Here is a 17,154-nt window from a genome sequence, read left to right as displayed (position 1 = left end):
TATGTGTAACTCCATCTATTGAAAAAAATCTGCATTATTAAAGAGTACACCTGTACAGGCTTTGGAGGCAGCTTCCTGTATTTGAATTGTAGCTGCCATTAGATAGCTGTGTGATCTAAGAACATTTCTTAACTTGTTTAACCTTCCCTTTCTTCAACCATAAAATTCAAAGACTAACATATTACTTTTCAAAAAATCTGTTGTGAAGATTAAAAAGACATTCCTTGTTCAAACCTTAGCACAGTGCTTGACACACAAAGTGCTTAATGTATACTAACTGAAATGCCTATAATAATAGTTTGACCCTCTTAAGTTGTAGATCAATTAGTAATTAGTGGTATTTGCAATGGTTCTAGATTTGTATATCTCAAATGTCTGAAATACTAATGTAGAATTGGAATCAGAAATCCTTTCCTAGTGATTGGGTTGTGTGACCAAATGATTATGTCTGAGATTGCCTGTGCACACTTCTCTGAAGACATTTGCCCTATATATTTTACCATGATCCAGCAGAATTGGTATTTGTCAAAGCATATCTTCAGATGTACATCACCTAGAATTTTTAGTTATGGCTACCTGACATCTTGCAAAATACAATTAAATTATCTAGACAAGCTTTGTGTAATGTATATTGCCTTTATCCATCTTTGGTTATCACTTTGTCCATCAATGTTTGGAAGGTAATAGGAGACTTGAGATCTGAGATGAAATCTGAGACCCTTGTAGGCATCCTTTCAGATTGATAGGATCCCATGGAGCAGATGAAAGTTTTCTTTGCCTTCTTTCACCATCAGGCTTTGATAATAAATGAGTCACATATATGTCATAATGGACTCATTCTGTAAATACTTGTTTGGAACTTGGTGTTTTTTTTCTTCTTTTTAATCTTTACCTGAGGATATGTTTTTTATTGATTTGAGAGAGAGGAAGAGAAAGAAAGAGAGAGAGGAGAGAGCCTCCCATACGCGCCTCAGTAAGGATTGAACCTGCAACCTAGTATATGCCCTGACTGGGAATCAAACCCGCAACGTTTTGCTATACAGGGCAACACTGCACCACCAGGTCAGGGCTACTACGAAGACTCTTAAGTCCTCTGCTTTCCTTTTCTATGTCTCTCCAGTTGTGCCCGCTCCTCCCCCAAGTTCAGCTCCATTCTGCTGGTCGTCTTTGTATTCAAATCTTGGTACACCTGTTTCTGGGAGTTACACCAACAGGATAAACAGCTAACTCTTGATATGGGTCTTCTTTCATTGTGCTATTATTTTATTAAAATATCACCAGTGGTGAGGATGGGAAGAAATAGTGTAGGTAAGTGAAATACTGCACAGAGCCCTAGGCAGCCCAAGGGATGATGATAAGACTTCTCTACAGGGATTGTTGAGAGAATTAAATGAGAACTGTAGTAATTCTTAATTTTTAACTACCATAATGCTTTATCAGCATTTACATAAAGTATTATCCCTTTATCAGATTACTTCCTGAGCTCCTTTTATAGCCTTTTATCAATATTTGCTTATATCTTGAGAACCTTTATCACACAAAATCTTACTGGCAATCCTATCTAATAAAAGGGTAATATGCAAATTGACTGTCACCCCAACACACAAGATGACTGCCCCCATGTGGTCAAAGATGGTTGCCCCCATGTGGACACAAGATGGCTGCCACAAATGGCCAGCAGGGGAGAGCCGTTGGGAGGGACCAGGCCTGCAGAGGAGGGAAATTGGGGGAGACCGGGCCTGCAGGGAAGGGCAGTTGTGGGGGACCCAGGCCTGCAGGGGAGAGCAGATGGCGGGGGGGGACCAGGCCTGCAGGGGCGGGAAGTTGGGGGCAACCAGGCCTGCAGGGAAGGGCAGTTGTGGGGGACCAGGCCTGCAGGGGAAGGAAGTTGGGGGTGACCAGGCCTGCAGGGGAAGGCAGTTGGGGGGACCCAGGCCTGCAGGGGAGGGCAGTTGGGGGACCAGACCAGCAGGGGAGAGCAGTTAGGGGCGATGAGGCTGGCAGGGGAGGGCAGTTAGAGGTGACCGAGTCAGCAGGGGAGGGCAGTTGGGGGGACCAGGCCTGCAGGGGAGGGCAGTTGGGGGGGAACAGGCTGGCAGGGGAGGGCAGTTAGGAGTGACCAGGCTGGCAGGGGAGGGCAGTTAGGGGCAATTGGGCTGGCAGGGGAGCAGTTAGGCATCAATCAGGCTGGCAGGGGAGTGGTTAGGGGATGATCAGGCTGGCACGCAGAAGCGGTTAGGGGCAATCAGGAAGGCAGGCAGGCAAGCAGTTGGGAGCCAGCAGTCCTAGATTGTGAGATCGGGCCTAAATGGGCAGTCGGACATCCCTCGAGGGGTCCCAGATTGGAGAGGGTGCAGGCTAGGCTGAGCGACACCTCCCCCCCCCCCATGCACAAATTTTATGCACCGGGCCTCTAGTTATTAAAATATTTACACTTGTAGGTGTTTACAGATACAAAGCTTGTGTATCTGGAAAAATTATAAAATATAAATACTTCTATTTGATTTTTACTGAGAATACAAATACTTTGTTTGGGTCTTGCTGTTACTACCCATGGAGAGTTATTAAACAGCTATACCTGTGCTGTCCAATATGACAGTACTTGTTCCACATGCTATAAAAAAAAAAAGTGAAATTAAAGTTAAAAAATAAATTTAGGTTCTTAGTTGCTCTATCTACATTTCAAAAGTGCATTAATTTCATGTGGCTAGTGACTTTCATATTGGACATCACATATAGAGGACATTTCCATCATAGCAGAACATTTTATTGGATAGTACTGCACTAGAGTGTATGAGAAAATTAAATAACCAAGTGTTTTTTTAAATAGGAAGCATTATCAAAAAGGCTGAGGTATTTGCTACTAAAATTACATACTTATTATGCTTCTATAGTATCTGTAAATATTACAATGAATTTTTGTAACTTAAGTTGCACATGTATTACCTTTCATATTTCTAAAATATGTTTATATTTTTATAAATAAACAAAATGTCAAATTTCAGTGTCTCTGTTTTTATTCCTAGTATCCTGATTTTGTATTAGAAATTTCCATTTGTTTTTGCAGTGTTTAAGGTTTGGTTCTATTTCTTTGCCACAGCTGTATAACCTAAAATAAAACAATTGATATTAATTAATAATGATCATCTTCGTTGTGAAAGGTATGATGGTAATTAACTTGTTTATTAAGAATAAGATATTTTAGCCAAAACCGGTTTGGCTCAGTGGATAGAGCGTCGGCCTGCGGACTGAAAGGTCCCAGGTTCGATTCCGGTCAAGGGCATGTACCTTGGTTGCGGGCACATCCCTAGTAAGGGGTGTGCAAGAGGCAGCTGATCGATGATTCTCTCTCATCGATGTTTCTAACTCTCTATCCCTCTCTCTTCCTCTCTGTAAAGAGTCAATAAAATATATTTAAAAAAATAAGATATTTTAGAAGAGTACACATACATATCCCATCTTTTTAATTTTAGGTTTTTGAAAATTTTGAACAAGAAGCTTTAGATTGCACCTACTTATTATATAACTAGAGGCCTAGTGCACAAATTCGTGCACCAGTGGGGTCCCTTGGCCTGGCCTGCGGGGATCAGGACGAAACCGGCTCTCCGACATCCCCCAAGGGGTCCCGGATTGCGAGAGGATGCAGGCCAGGCTGAGGGAACCCACTGGTGCACGGTGCACAGGATGTACCAGGCCTCTAGTATGCATATAAGATCTTTGGTTAATCTCTTCTCGCCCTCCCCCTTTCCCTCTGAGATTCATCAGTTTCCATGCCTGTGCATTGAGCTTCTGCCCCCTGGTGGTCTGTGTGCATCATAGCTACCGGTCGAATGGTTGATTAGGCCTTATCAACCATTCGACCGGTAGCTTTGATGCACACAGACCACCAGGGGGCAGAAGCTCAATATACTAGAGGCCCGGTGCATGAAAATTCATGCACTGGAGGGGGAGGTCCCTCAGCTTGGCCAGTAGGGTCGGGTCTAAACGGGCAGTCGGACATCCCTCTCACAATCTAGGACTGCTTGCTCCCAACTGCTTGCCTGCCTGCCTTCCTGATTGCCCCTAACCACTTCTGCCTGCCAGCCTGATCACCCCCTAACCACTTTCCTGCCAGCCTGATTGATGCCTAACTGTTCCCCTGCCAGCCTGATTGCCCCTAACTGCCCTCCCTTGCAGGCCTGGTCCCTCCTAACTGCCCTCCCCTGCTGGCCATCTTGTGGCAGCCATCTGTGTCCACATGGGGGCAGCCATCTTTGACCACATCTGGGCAGCCATCTTGTGTGTTGGAATGACAGTCAATTTGCATATTACTCTTTTATTAGATAGGATAGAGGCCTGGTGCACTGGTGGGGGCCAGCTGATTTGCCCTGAAGGGTGTCCTGGATCAGGGTGGGAGTTCCCTTGGGGCATGGGGCGGCCTGGGTGAGGGGCCTGTGGTGGTTTGCAGGCTGGCCACGCCCCCTGGCGACCCAAGCTGAGGCCCTGGTATCTGGGATTTATTTATCTTCTATAATTGAAACTTTGTAGCCTTGAGCAGAGGCCTGGGCCGTCCAGGAAGCTTGGCTTCCTCCATTGCCGGGGAAACCCAAGCCTCCTGCTCACTCTGTGGCTGCAGCCATTTTTGTTGGGATTTATTTTTCTTCTATAATTGAAACTTTGTAGTCTTGAGCGGAGACCTGGGCCGGCCAGGGTGTGCAGGAAGCTTGGCTTCCTCCATTGCCGGGGAAACCCAAGCCTCCTGCTTGCTCCTTGGCCACAGCCATCTTGGTTGGGTTAATTTGCATACTCGCTCTGATTGGCTGGTGGGCGTGGCTTGTGAGTGTAGCAGAGGTACAGTCAATTTGCATATTACTCTTTTATAAGATTATTAGATTAGATATGATTGTTGTTAATGAAGGTTATAATTCTCTTTTATTAAAACATCATGATGTTTCTTTTTTTATTTTAGGAAGCTTTACAAAGGATCATTTCAACTCTGGCAAATAAAAATGATGAAATTCAGAACTTTATTGATACACTAAATCAAACACTAAAAGGAGTTCAGGTATGAATTTCTTTTAAAAGTTTGTGTAAATATTTTATAATGAATGATTGTTGGATCAAATCAGAACTATAAAAACACCCTATCAACTCTAGATTATAAACTAGTGGAGATGAGAGAAGGGTTTTTAATCATCAGATAAAAATACTTTCTTTGCTATTCTTGCATTCTCCATGGAATGATCAAGTAGTAAGGGAAAAAGAAAACTCTGGAATTATAGTTCTAGGAATACTGTAGTGTTCATTTTCCATTTTATTTTTGTTTTTTCTATTTCTAACTAAGAGCAAATTGTATCTTTCAAAAGTACTGAGAAGCTGAACATTCTTTTACAGTAAATAATGGAAGGAAAATGTAGATAGTATAAGGTCTCCTCATAAAACCAGATGAATGTAAAACATAAAAGTAAAAGGTAAAGTGCCCAATATAGTGTTAACTATCCTACATAATAAAAAGGTAATATGTAAATTACCATCACTCTGCTACGCCCACGATTGGGCCAGCAGGAGACACAGGGGGCGGGACTCGGGGTGGCTAGGGTGGTGATTGGGCCGGCAGGACGCTGAGCTCGCGTTGCCAGCGGCGACGCGAGCTCAGCGTCTGCGCCATGGCTGTGCTGCAGCACAGACGGGCCTCTGGGGCAGCGAGCCGGCGTTTTGGAGGTTTGGAGGCAGCGCGGGTGGGCGGGGGGTACGGCTCCCGGGGGAGGAGTCTGGCGGCAGTTGGGCCGCAGGAGCGGGCGACGGTGTCCCGGTGTCCGCAGAGGACGCGGGTTCCCACGAAGGCAGAGGAGGCGGTGGCCGCCCCAGCCTTCCTGGGCGGGAGGCGAAGACAAAACCCTGGCCTGGGCTCCGGCCGCAGGAGGACCACGCCCCCGCCCCGCCTCGCCCTAGGGGCCCAGGGACTTTGGAGCTGCGGACCAGCGGACAGACAGCCTACACGTGCATGATTAAATCATGCACTGGGCCTCTAGTATTTACATAGTTGTCTAACAGGAGGGAGAAGAATATTTAAGGAAATGGTCCCAGATTTGGGGAGATAATCCATACTGTAAATAATCAAATAAGTTGGTGATGCTTTCCCATGAATGTGTCTTAATGAATTTAAAGATTTTTTTTTTTTTTTTTTTTGTCGACAGTGAATTCTTTTCTATGGTTTTTGTTTGTTTTAACCTAGATAATTGTCTGGTCCTTGGCCTGTTGGACCTTATAGTCATTGTATTTCACTTACTGAGTTTACTGTAATTGAAGTCAGTTCACTTCACCACTTTAGCAGTCTTTCTCAAACTATTTTAATGGAAAATTTGGTGAATTCACAAATCCACTTTTTTAAAGTAAGCAAAACTGAAAGTTCTAAAACTCTTGATCTATGGGTGAGAGAATCATGACATTTGACATCTGAACAAAGAGACCAAAAGATAGAACTAACCCAAAATATTTTTCTGATTGCCAGATTAATAGAACTATACCTTGGCATCCAGAAAAAAAAATAGAAGGGTAATTAAACTAGATTGGCCACTGAAGATGGGTGCATACTAGGGAGTAAGCCAGACACTATAAGGATGTGTCAGTTGGTTATTGAGGGGAAAAGAGTAGTCCAATTCCTTTTGGATGAGTAAACTGAAGTCCAGAAATTTACGTGGCTTGTCCAAGGTTGTATTATTATTGAGTGATTGATGTGGGATTTAAGTCTTCTGCCTTCTAGACTGCATATTTTTTCTTCCACAGCTTGTTTTTACCATTGTAAATAAACTAGTAAAATTATTAACATCACTTTTGGTAAGACTCTGGTGTGATGATGTCTGGTTTTTATTAACATAAGCAAAAGTTTGGATTATGATATTACAATAGATTGTATTTATTAGTTCTCTGAGTGCCAATTAGCTTCTCTTAATTGAATGATTAATTTAAGTTGAAAAATGCCTTAGGATAATGGCTTCTATCTCATATTTGTTGCAAGTACTGTATACATATGGCTTATCTAAGGATTTCAGAGATATTTTAAATTATTTCTTGTTGAAATAATAGCATATTGCTTAATGAGGCAGTGAGAAGTCAATGGAATTGAAATGCTTTATTAATTCTGCCACTAGCAAATAGTGGCATAGCTTTGGGCAAGTCACTTATGTGTCGTTTATTTCATAAAATTTAGCAGTTTAACTACAAATTGTAGTCATAGATGATTTTTGAGGTTCCTTCTAGCACTAAAATCCAGTGGTTGGTAAACCTCTTAGAATCTAGTAAGATATACAGAACTTAGTCTTTAAGTTCTGTATATCTTTTATAAATACAGCATTTTAGACAACCTGAAAGATTTAAAAATTTACACAAAATCAGCCCCACCCCTGTATGCCCAGGAGTTATAGAATAAAAATCTCTGAAATATTTTATTAAAATGCTTCACTAATGATTCTGATGCACAGTAAAGGTTGAGAACTACTGGCTTAGGGTCTGCCTTTGAGCCTGAAGGTCTGGATAAGTTGTCAACCTTAAGACAACCTTTCACATTGTCCTATGGAAACAGCATTATAAAAGGTGAAGAGAGTATGGGCTATTCCATAAAAGGCTGCTTAACTCATAGTACAGCTGAAATACATACTATCAGCATTAACAGCCAGCTTCTTCTATTTTGGGGGTTTTTAAAGCCTTATGTCAAATATTAGAATTCTGTTATTTTGATGATGTTAGGCTGAGAGTTTATAATATATATCTATTCTCTCTTTTGATAAATATATCTTAGTTTTTAATGTCTGACAGTTCTTCAGTAAAATAATTTTGTTTTGCTTATTAAATAGGAAAATTCTTCTAACATACTTTCAGAGCTAGATGAAGAATTTGATAGTTTATACTCTATATTGGATGAAGTGAAAGAAAGTATGATTAATAGTATCAAGCAGGAACAAGCTCGTAAATCACAAGAGTTACAGGTGAGATCATAAAACTATTTAAATATGAATAATTTTAATCTAATTCTTGATTTATTGAAAGCAAAAATTAGTGAATTCCTGTGTATAACTGCTTTTATCTTGTAGAAGAATGATTCTTACCTTTTATTGGTCATTAATATCTCATTTTTAAAAATTTGTAATGAAAACCAATGTATGATTTACCCTCTTAACCATTTTAAAATGTACAGTTCAGTAGTGTTACTATATTTACATAGTTGTATAACAGATCTCTAGAATTTTTTCATCTTGCAAACTGAAACTCTATACCCTTGGAACAACTTCCCATTTGTCCCTCCTTCCACTGCCTGGCAACCACTATTGTATTTTCTGTTTTCATTATTTTGACTACCCTAGATAACTCCTATAAGTGGAACCATAAAGCATTTGTCCCTTTTGTGACCAGTTTATTTCACTCAGCGTAATGTCCATAAGATTTGTCCATCTTTAGCATGTGCTAGGATTTCCTTCTTTTTTTAATGACTGAATAATATTTCAATGTATGTACATACCACACTTTCTTTATTCATTTGTCTGTCTATGGATATTTGGGGTTCCTTCTACGTATTGCCTATTGTGAATAATGCTGTAGTGAACATGGGTGTGCAAATATCTCTTAGAGATTTTGTTTTCAATTCTTTTGGATATATACCCAGAAGAGGGATTGCTGGTTCATAGGGTAATTCTATTTTTAGGTTTTTGAGGAACTTCCATACTGTTTTCCATGCTGCCATAATATTACATTCCCACTAGCAGAGCACAAGGGTTTTAATTTCTCCACATCCTTGCCAACACTTTCTACTTCCTACTTGTATTGTTATTATTTTATTTGAGATATAATTGACATATAACGTTATTTTAGTTTTAGATGTACAACATAATGATTTTATATTGATATATTATTTAATAATCACCACAATAAATCTAAGTTGATATCCATCACCACATATAATTACAATTTGTTTTCTTATGGTAAGAACTTTTAAGAGCTACTCTTTTAACAATTTTCAAATATATAACACACTATTAGCAACTATAGTCACCATGCTGTACATTACATCTCCATGTACTTTCTATTTTTTTGGTAGTGGCCATCCTAATGGATGTGAGGTGATATCTCATTGTAATTTTGATTTGCATTTCTCTAGTGATTAGTGATGTTGAGCATTTTTTCCATTTGTATATATTTTTCAAGAATATCTATTCAGATCTTTTGCCCATTTTTTAATTGAGTTATTTGTGGGGGGTTTTGTTGTTGTTGAATTGTAGGAGTTCTTTATATATTCTGAATATTTATCTCTGCCAGGTATATGACTCACATTTATTTTCTCTCATTCCATGGGTTGCCTTTCACTCTATTGATTGTTTCCTTTAATGTGGAGAAATTTCGGTATAGTCCCGTTTGTCTATTTTTGCTTATGATGCTAAGTATAATGTATTAAGATAATGAAAATTTGTTAAAAATATGACTAGTGATTATTTGCTTCAGTAACTCTTTACAATATTTTTGTTCAGTTATTGCTATTAAAATTGTTTGTAAGTTCATTATAACAATACTATATATTTAAGATTCTGATGGCAATAGGAAGTTTTATTTTAATGATTAATTTTTTTTCTAGAGTCAGCTTAGTCAATGTAATAATGCCCTGGAGAACTCTGAAGAACTGCTAGAATTTGCAACACGGTCATTAGATATAAAGGAGGCTGAAGAATTTTCAAAGGTACAAAAAAAAATCAACCAAAAAATCTAAATTAAGCCACTTAAAAAGGAAAGTTTTGATTTAAAAAAAATGGTATTTTCCCTTTTAACTTTGGACTTAATCTAAAAAATATAAAGTCTAAAAGGAATATAAAGTCTAGTTTTGAATTCCTTTCTCTAAGCTGATTGGTAAACATCATCACTTGATGCAGATGAGCACTGCAATTTAGTGAGATCTTGGTACTAAAGTTCTTATTAATGTTCCACCTTTTATCTTAAGAAATGGAATGTTTTATTAAAATATGAAAATGTAGGTCCCTTATTTAGGGGAATGTTTGGTATGAAAATATGAACAGTAGATCAAAAAGACTGTTAATGTTTTAACCTAGGTCCTGGTGTTTAAGAGATTTTGAATTCTAGTTTCTAGTTTTCATTTTACATAGAGTTTTCCAATGATTACCAATTGATCAAATCTGTTATATTTTATATACAATAAGGATGTTATATATATTAAAAATGGTGTGAAAAGAGTGGGAATTAAGCTATATAATTATAAAAATATAGACTAGTAACTTATCAAGCTAAAATATTTTAGTTTGATGTTATTTTTCTTGGTCTTCATGGACAAACTAGTGAGCTGCATTCATGTTAGAAAGGTGGCTTTATAATCAATTTGTGTCCACCTAATGTTTTCATTTTTATGATTTTTCTGTGAACTTGAAAGTAGAAAAATCTTTCTTGAGAAGGTAACATTTGTTGGTTTATATCCCTACATTTTGAAAATGAATTCTAAAAACTAATTTCTTTTAACAAAATTAATCAAAACAAAAGTTATTTTTCTATAAATCAGTGAGCTAATTAATTCTTGAATTTGGAGGTGGGTTGTGAGGAAATTCATCTTTGCATTTGGTAGTACTACTATATAAAGTAATTATGAGGGAAATGTATCATACTTTAAGGTACTTAAAATATATAGATATGTCACCTATTTAGAGGATATATATATGATAACCTCATAGCCAAATACATGCAGAAAGCAAAAGATGTCTAAGTCCTCAAGATCAGTGTCCCAGAGTTCATGGGCAAGAGACATATCCTCTATTCAATAGCCTCAGAATCTGTTAGCTATTAATATGTACCTGGTACTAAAATTTTTAGTTTTTTTCTTTTTGTTTCCTAGCTGTCAAGAGTTCCCTTGTAGTGGCAGGAGCAGCTGTTAATGACAAGGCATAGTCATAACAGCAGGAATTAATAGCTGAGAGCCTGAGAATGAGGAACAAGACGGGAAAACTATAAAATGTGTGCACAAATACTCAAAGATAACTTGCATTCCAGTTGCATTTAAATAGGGATTGATGCTTGGAAAAACTCTGATAAGAGGTTTTTTTTTTCCAAGTTTCTCTTTTCATTCACATTTGAGTCCTTCTCTGCCTTCCTCTCAAAGGCTGTCATTCTCCCTTTCTCCTTTTTGTTCTTTCCATCTTTGTTAGTTAAAACTTGTTCCCAGCTATTTGTAAATTAGAAAGGTTCTGATAAAATAAATCACATTGTGGTTTAAATATATTTCTTAATGTGCCAGTTGGCTTATCTTAATAGTTTTGGTTTTGTCTTCCTGCCTTTTACAGTATTGCTTAAACCATTTGGAGATGTGGTGAAATGAATTGTCAGTGTTTCCTAGCTAGAAATCTAAGTTTCTTATTTAAGAAAATTGCTTAACTGAGAGTTGCTTGCAATTATTTTCTGAGTATATACAAAGAGGATCCAGATAAAGGTTTGATTCCAAGTCAGAACCTAAGTTCACTTTCCTGGCCAGCTACATGGATAATAGGCTTGCCCCAAACACCTAATTGCTGAGAGAAAAGGAAAAGATGACTTTGAAGATTAACTGTTGGACTAGCAGTATATTGCCAGATATTTGGAAAAAGAAGTTCTTCTAAGGTGTACTGTTTACAAATGTCCCATATAAAAGTGATTAAATCCAATTAATATGAATAGGTCATGGAGATAAAAAATATCATAGGCTAATATCCAAACCATTAATCTTTTTTATACTTTGCTATCTTAAAAAAAGAATTTTAAGTATTGATATTTAAATGATCACATTGTTGTACTTCAATATGAAAATTGAGTATGAAGCTATGCTATTTACCAGTAAAAATAGCACAAATGGGAAAATATTTTAGAACATACTTTCACATTTTTTAGACTGTTATAAGTTTGGTTGACAGTAAATATATGCAGAAAGATCACCAGCAAATGAGATCTGATCATTAACTTTATTTCTGGATGGATAAGTAGCCAAAACCCACCAAACCTGGGTTCTCTGCTAATAGCTGGCCTGCCCGACACTGCTTGGACCCTTTGCCAAAATTATTATCCCTATCTTTCCCCAACCCCTGAATCTAGAACTTGAATTCTACTTATGAAGAGCTGAGTCTGTGGGACAGTTTTCAAGTTAATATATCTAACCAGCCATTTTATCACAATCTTGCCACACATAACCCACTTCTTAGACTGGAAAGGATGGAATGGTTACCTGCCCAGGTGCCTACAATGAAATGAAATGTGCAGATTAAGGCAAAAAGGAAATGATATCTTCTACATTTGATCACAGATGAAAAAGGAGAATGGGTTTTGTGTATTTCCCACTTCTGACGCACAATCATTGGAATATTGTTCAGTGAGTGTCAGGCTCTGACCACTGGGAGGAGCAAATAAGGAGAGGGATAGAAGCTCCCTCAGTATTTCCAAGGGAGCAGAAGCTGCTTCTGTGGGCCAACGTCAGGAATGTGGGAGAGGAGAGGACCTTCACCAAAAGCATGAATGTTTCAGTTATGAAGGCAGTTTAAAAACATCTAAATATTTGTTAAGAATAGCTCAAGCTACAATTTTTCCCCTCTACTTAATTTGAATGTTTATGTTCTATAAAAATGTAGTCTATTATATAAATGTCCTTAGTCATAGAACAGATGTGAGCAGTACTATATTCAAAGTTTATTTCAAGTTATTTACTATGACTTTGTGAATGTGTTTTTAAAAATAATTCTTTTTATAAACATTTATATTGAAATTATAAAGCTTCTAATGTATGGAAGCTTGGTATGCAGTGTTGTTTTCTTTGTAAGTTGGTATTTTTGCCTAAGGAAAAATAGCATTTTGAAGCTACCTCTTTTCACTCTCTGTAACTGAGTCTCCTTTATTTCCCAAATTATTTTCTTAATATGGTATTTTGGGGGTGAGGGTAGACGTCTCAATTATATATTATAAAAAAGTATTGAAAAAGTATTAAATATTTGCCCCTTATACATTTTCAGATTGTCTCAAGGAAACATTATGAAATTATCTGTCCCAAATCTAGTAGGAAATTTTGAAGTATAAAACAATGGAAACATGTAGATAAGGCTGGAAAAGTTTCTCAGTGTTGTGTGGCATTCTGATTTTACTAGGAATTCTATTGGGCTTTACTGCAAATCAAAATAAGGATAAATCCTCTCAGGCAAATACCAGTTTTGACATCTAGCTTTTGCTAGATTCATCCTTTTGACAAGGTTAATGTATTTTTCTCTCAGCAATTATAATTCAGAAACAGATATATTCTTATTTTGGTTCCTGATTATCAGTGCTCTCTGATTTTAACTAACTCTTTGCTGCCTCTTTTCCATTTCAGCCCATATTTCAGAAAATCCTATTGTTAAAATGCTTAATTTATTTTGGATAATTTTTAAAAGTTATCTACATATAAGATAGCTTAGGATGGACTTTCAGGGTTGGAAGATATCTTAGTGCTCATCATTTTATATATGAGATAACTGAGTCCTAATAGAGTTAACTAACTTGCTAGTTCATGTGATGGGCTGAAACTCAGATCTCTTAAAGTTTGGTCATTGCTTCTTATTTTTTGCTGATGAGTTAAAACAATCTCTGCTGATTGGGAAGAAATTTAGAAATCTCAGATTTTGTTCTTTTGGGAAAATGATTCATTGAATACAGTAAGCAAGGCCTAAAACTTCTTTTAACTGTGTTTAGAAAACACTATTCAATTTAGCTGCTCCATAAATAGAATTATTTTAGAGTACTTTGCTTCTAACATCTATCTCTATATATAAAAGCCTAAGTGACTGTTATGACCAGTCACTATGACACGTACTGACCACCAGGGGGCAGATGCTCAACACAGGAGCTGCCCCCTGGTGGTCAGTGCGCTCCCACAGCCAACCTCCTGCGGTCGGCCAACCTCCCTGCAGTCCCTCCCCCTGGACTGGGCAAGATGGCCCTGATCTCCAGCCAGGCCGAGGGACCCCACCTGTGCATGAATTTGTGCACCGGGCCTCTAGTCTTTCTATAAAAGGAGAAAAATGAGGGTTTAAGAAAGAACATAGAAACAATAAGATCTTAACCTTCAAAGTGCTGGATAAAGTCATGGAAGAAAAAAGTTTTTATATCCACTAATTACAGATTAAAAATGAGAGATTGGGAAAAGATCTAGTTTGTCTTTAATTTGTAATTATGAAGAACCATTTGTGATTACTACTACATTGTACTCTTACTACAATTCTTTTTAGGGTCTTAGGTGACAGATTCCTATAACTGATAAAATAAAGATCAGAATTATAAGATTTTGAAAACAATTAATGGAGAGATGGAGGAAGGGAATGAAAGAGACAAAAGGAGTCATGTCTGATATGAACAGAGGGAAATGAAGTATTGGTAAACAATATTTCATTAGAAGATTGAAATAGAAATAGTGATCGAAATTGAAATAGAAAATAGTCATGTTGAGCAAGGTAATGACTAATACTTCTTGAAGGCTTTCCAGTAATACACAGTATCATAACCTAAAATTCTAAGTATTCACTGAGGCTTCTTCATAGCTCACTAAGTGGAATTATGTAGTTGCCAATAAATGTACTTAGTAAGGAGATGTTTAAGTGACAAAATGCATAACAGTTGAAATTGAAACTTAGAGGAATCAAGCAACATTGCAACGTGTATTTTTTGGACAGTTTTCTGCTTTGGGAGAAGAAATTCCAGGAAAAAAATTAACCTATTTTCCAATTCAAGACATTTTTTTGGAATTGGGCCTTATTAGAGAAATATTTTCAGAATTTGAGACTTTCTACTCTTTATCATTGTACAGAATAACTTTTTCAACCTTCCTGCATTTGCACAGTGAATGTACTATAAAATTTGAACCTAAATAAAAGAAGAAGCACTGAGTCTCCAGCTTTACCAACTGGGTATAAACCAACAGTTTTTCCTAAATTAGCTGGCTTTTTATCTATTCATTTCTGGTTTGTCACAAACAGCCAAGTACATTAAATGATAACATGAACGCTTTATATGCATGTGTACGTACATGTGTACACTTGCATGCACTAAAAATGACACCTTAGTAAATTAAGTAACACTAGAAACAAAATTGAATAATATGGTCAGTTTAAAAAACTGTGATGGGCTTTATGTTGTTGGGTTATTTGAGAGTGACTGGTTAGTAATATCCCTTTAACCAAGTTCTAAACCAGTTGGGAAATAAAATAAAACAATAAAGCTGATAAGAGGCCAAATATTGTTAAAACGGTATTGGAGAATTTGGCTTATATCAATAAGCCAAACTTTCCTAATTGTAGAAATAGACAGGTTTACCTCAGGTGTCTGTGGGGGTAGCCTGTTTCAATGAAACTTACTGCATCAAGGGAAAGAACAGAATGTATGTTCTCTGTGGGCAAGCAAGCTGCCAGAAAAAGGGAAAGGTGCTGAACTACTTATTTCTAGTATCTCCTTCCAAAGTCAGTCAGTCAGATTAGGTCATAGCACCTCCCCAGGAGAAACGAGGGAGCAGAGAGGCTAAGGGATAATGCTAGTGGAGCTTCTCCATATGTGAAGAAACATCAACTACAGAGAAGAGTCTCCTCTTCCCATTGACACTTATATTAAAAGCTTTGGTTTGTAAGGCTAGCTGTAATGACAGTACTTAAAAACAAACAAACAATGTAATTGGCCACCATAACATTTCTTATCCTAGTAACAAAATAGTGTCATGATTTTAGGAACATATTATAGATGTCACAGCATTGGGTTGTCTGCTGCAGAATGTGGAGCTTAAAAAGGGTCTTTAGAAACAGTAAGGACCCAAATCCCTTAATAAAGAAATAGAATGATTAGTATACAAGGTCACAGGATTGATTATGATAGTGCTGGAACTGCATCATATGCTGATCTAAATTGCAGTTCTGTTCTTTGGTGTAGAAAGGTTCTCATACCAGAATATTCTAGGATGGGTTTAAAAATGACTGTTAGTAAGAACAATGTTAAAACCGAAGACGAGGGGCAACAGAAGCTTTGTTATATACATTTACTGTTCATTTACATTTAATAATTATTAAGTATTATTGTGTGCCAAGCTTTATGCTAGACACTGGGGATGGAGTGTCGAGTAAAACATGATCTTCAATGGATATATCATTAATTACTCTGGTCAATATGGAAAAAAAACTTTTGTTGGATATATTATATTGCATGTGAATGTAAAGGGGATAACAGTTTTTATTTGCATTTTTCTGTGACTGTCACCAAGTAATAGCTGTGTCCCCTTCCTAAACTTACGCTAGCATTCTAAAAAAAAAAAAAAGTCATCTGAGGGAAGATCCCATTGCTCCAAGTATTTTTCAGGTTTCTCCTCTGAATTTTTGCCATTAGAACTTACTCTTTGGGGGTAAAGGAATGTAGAACTGCAGCCTAGTTTTATATGTTAGCAGGCAAGCTCTCAGAATACAGTCTTTGCCCAGTGAAGGCATATAGAGAAAACTAGGAACAATCATTATGAAGTGGTGAGAGAGGTCTCTGAAGAAAAATTGGAGAGCATATTTGAAATACGTAAGAAAAGCATCAGAATGCATAGAAATGGGTGCCCAGGAAGGAGAGAGGTGGTTCTAGTGGAAGAGTGTCTGACTGAATGAAAGTGGAGGTGTGTTATGATAATTTTAAGGTAAGAAAAAACATTTGTAGTCATCTGGTTTTAGTTGGAAGTGTTTGTTTTCCCTCCTTTTAAGGTGGTGTATATGGGGTCTAGATTTTCTACTGTAATTCTAACATCACATTATGCAAGCTGATGCAAACTGTACAAATTTCCTATAATTTATGTTTTGGTAAATATGAACTAATCTGTTCCAGGGTTTATATCCTAACTTTTCTTGCATGTTACTGCCATTGAAACTTGCATGAAAAGCACTAACTGCCTTCTTTCTCTCCTCCCTGATCTGCTCCAAGGCTGCCAGACAGATCAAGGATAGGTATGGAATAAAACCTACATTTTTATTTGTGTTGATATTGAAATCAGAAATGAAATTCAAGAACAGTTTCTTGCTAGACTCTTAGTTAAAACAAAAATACCTAAAGGTCAAATAAAAAAAATGTCTTCTGCATATTTTTAGTAATAAGCAATATGTTAGCAAGATTTTTTAAAAACATAGTTGT

General features: G+C 37.3%; 1 protein-coding gene across 4 annotated transcripts in view; it reads left to right on the top strand.

Annotated features, from left to right (window-relative positions):
- Window positions 1-17,154, top strand: part of FSD1L (fibronectin type III and SPRY domain containing 1 like) — a 56,398-nt gene that overhangs the window by 9,053 nt on the left and 30,191 nt on the right. The window contains exons 2-5 of one of the 4 annotated variants that reach the window (XM_079789970.1): window positions 4,949-5,044; window positions 7,833-7,964; window positions 9,602-9,703; window positions 16,948-16,970. In XM_079789970.1, the coding sequence (XP_079646096.1) occupies window positions 4,949-5,044; window positions 7,833-7,964; window positions 9,602-9,703; window positions 16,948-16,970 (353 nt within the window). Of the gene's footprint in view, window positions 1-4,948; window positions 5,045-7,832; window positions 7,965-9,601; window positions 9,704-16,947; window positions 16,971-17,154 lie in introns of those variants that run through there. The other 3 variants (XM_079789967.1, XM_079789968.1, XM_079789969.1) reach the window with 3 other exon arrangements.

Source organism: Cnephaeus nilssonii, assembly GCF_951640355.1.
Source record: "Cnephaeus nilssonii genome assembly, chromosome: 14".
Lineage (NCBI taxonomy): Eukaryota > Metazoa > Chordata > Mammalia > Chiroptera > Vespertilionidae > Cnephaeus > Cnephaeus nilssonii.
Note: the sequence above shows the minus strand (reverse complement) of the source record. Positions and strands in the feature narration are given on the sequence as shown.